This window comes from Peromyscus eremicus, unplaced genomic scaffold (assembly GCF_949786415.1).
Source record: "Peromyscus eremicus unplaced genomic scaffold, PerEre_H2_v1 PerEre#2#chrX_unloc_1, whole genome shotgun sequence".
Classification (NCBI taxonomy): domain Eukaryota; kingdom Metazoa; phylum Chordata; class Mammalia; order Rodentia; family Cricetidae; genus Peromyscus; species Peromyscus eremicus.
Genome location: NW_026734288.1, coordinates 4594394 through 4596806, shown reverse-complemented (window position 1 = coordinate 4596806; position 2413 = coordinate 4594394). Strand labels below are relative to the sequence as shown.

Below are 2413 nucleotides of genomic sequence, written 5' to 3'. Positions count from 1 at the left end.
GGCAGAGCCAGGCAGATTTCTGTGAGTTCGAGGCCAGCCTGGGCTACCAAGTGAGTCCCAGGAAAGGCGCAAAGTTACACAGAGAAACCCTGTCTCAAACAAACAAACAAACAAACAAACAAACAAACAAACAAACAAAACCATTTATAAGCCCTAAGAAAACAAGTATTTTTCTTATTTTAAAAACGTGCATAAATATGGAAGTTGATAACTGGGAATAAGAAGCTACTCTGTTCCCTTTATGGTAAAGGTGGTGATTTCCATCATCAAAGATGGATTGCTACAGAGCAGCCTGTCCTTGCTGCCTCATATAGCAACAAAGAAAAAATTATCAATGAAGACAAAAACAGTTATTGAGGTATCCTCAGATTAATACAGACACTAAAAGATTAAGACTATAATGATGGAATTTTTAATTTCTTTCTGCAGATGTGGAGCAGTGTGTTCGTTGTCCAGAGGATCAGTATTCCAACCCAGAACACACACTCTGCCTGCAAAGACATGTCTCCTTTCTAGCTTATGAAGACCCATTGGGGATGACTCTGGCCTGCATGTCCCTGTGCTTCTCTGCCCTCATGGCTCTTGTTCTTGGTGCTTTTGTGAAGTATAATAACACTCCCATAGTGAAGGCTAATAACCCCATTCTCAGCTACATCCTACTGATCTCCATCACAATCTGTTTCCTCTGTTCATTGCTCTTCATTGGGCATCCTCACATAGTCACCTGCATCCTTCAGCAGACCACATTTGGAGTCTTTTTCACAGTGGCTGTGTCTACAGTCTTGGCCAAGACTATTACAGTTGTCTTGGCCTTCAAGCTCACGACTCCAGGAAAAAGAATGAGAGGAATACTGGTATCAGGGGCACCTAAATTTGTCATTCCCATCTGTACCTTGATCCAACTCATTCTCTGTGGAATCTGGCTGGTCACGGCCCCTCCCTTTATTGACACAGATACACACTCTGAGCATGGGCAGATTATCATTGTGTGCAGCAAAGGCTCAGCTATTGCATTCCATTTTGTCTTGGGATACTTGGGCTCTTTGGCTCTGGGGAGCTTCACTGTGGCTTTCTTGGCCTGGAATCTTCCTGACAGATTCAATGAAGCTAAATTCCTGACCTTCAGCATGCTGGTGTTCTGCAGTGTCTGGGTCACCTTCCTCCCTGTCTACCACAGCACCAAGGGGAAGGTCATGGTGGCTGTGGTGGTCCTCTCTATCTTGGCCACCAGTGCAGGGTTGTTAGGGTGCATCTTTGTCCCAAAATGTTATGTGATTTTCATGAGACCAGATTTAAATTCTCTTCAAAAGTTCAGGGATAAATCACTTTACTGATCCATTCCTAGTTTTAAGACTTTTAGATGACACTTAAAATATTTCTGTTTCATTTCCTTGGGGTGACCCTCTCTTCCATTCCCAGCTTTCATCATTTCCTATTCAGTTTATCAAGTTTCATAATGTCATCTTTGTTGACCTTACATTTTGGTGGTATTGTGGGTGAGACTTTACTGTATACATTCTGCTCTTCATAGTACACATATTCTCATAGGAATCTCCCTCATCTTCAGGCTTTCAAGATCTTTCCTTCCTTCTTCAATTTTCCCTGAGCCTTAGGTTGGGAGGGTTTTGTAGATGGATTGATTGCTTGGTTCTACATGTATATGTTGAATGGGAGGAATCATTCATAAATGGACCCTGTTAGTCTTTATTCCCACCTATTTTTCTATGTGTTATTCTGAAGAGTACTTTCTAGCAACTTGCATGCTAGTCAGTAGGGGAAAGGCTTCTACTTGGGCACCAGGTAGACTTTTCCTTATTTGATGACAGAAGTGTTGTCCCCTGGAATATCACATCAGCAGCTGGTACTATAGAGAAATTCTAACCCACAAGCCTCAGGGATCTATATGGGAAAAGATGTGGAAATATTTAAAGAGGCAGAGGTAGTGAACGTCTTCATGGAATCATTATCACCTAGAAATCAACAGAATTAAACAATCACATGAAATTACAACAGTGTTGGAAACATACATAAGATCTGCAGTGGTACCAGCCAAAAAAATATCACAGTACTAACAAGTAGACATGGACTCATATCCAATCCATAAACAAGAAATAATGTGCAGTTCTTGCCTTTTGCAAAAGAGACAGCATTTTCTAGAATGGTGTTTGAATGGTTATTTTAACCACACTCCTGGGTCATGCATTTTGTTGTAGCTGGACACACAAGATATATTTCATGGGTTTTTATTTTCTGTGTTCTGGCCAGGGGGCTTTTTTTTGTTCTTTTTCTTCGGGCATTGGTTTATTTTATTCTTTTTGCTTATCTGTTATGATTTCCATTTGTGTTTTTTTTGTTCAAGAGAGATAAAAAAAAATATAAAATTGGATTCAAAGATATGTGTGTAGGATTGGGG

At 40.6% G+C, this 2413-nt stretch overlaps 1 protein-coding gene across 1 annotated transcript; it reads left to right on the top strand.

Annotated features, from left to right (window-relative positions):
* The first annotated feature begins 536 nt into the window (after window positions 1–536).
* LOC131900938 (vomeronasal type-2 receptor 116-like) lies at window positions 537–1334 on the top strand. Its single transcript, XM_059252249.1, has one exon. The coding sequence runs from the start codon at window positions 537–539 to the stop codon at window positions 1332–1334; it is 798 nt and encodes a 265-aa protein (XP_059108232.1).
* Window positions 1335–2413: the final 1079 nt, after the last annotated feature.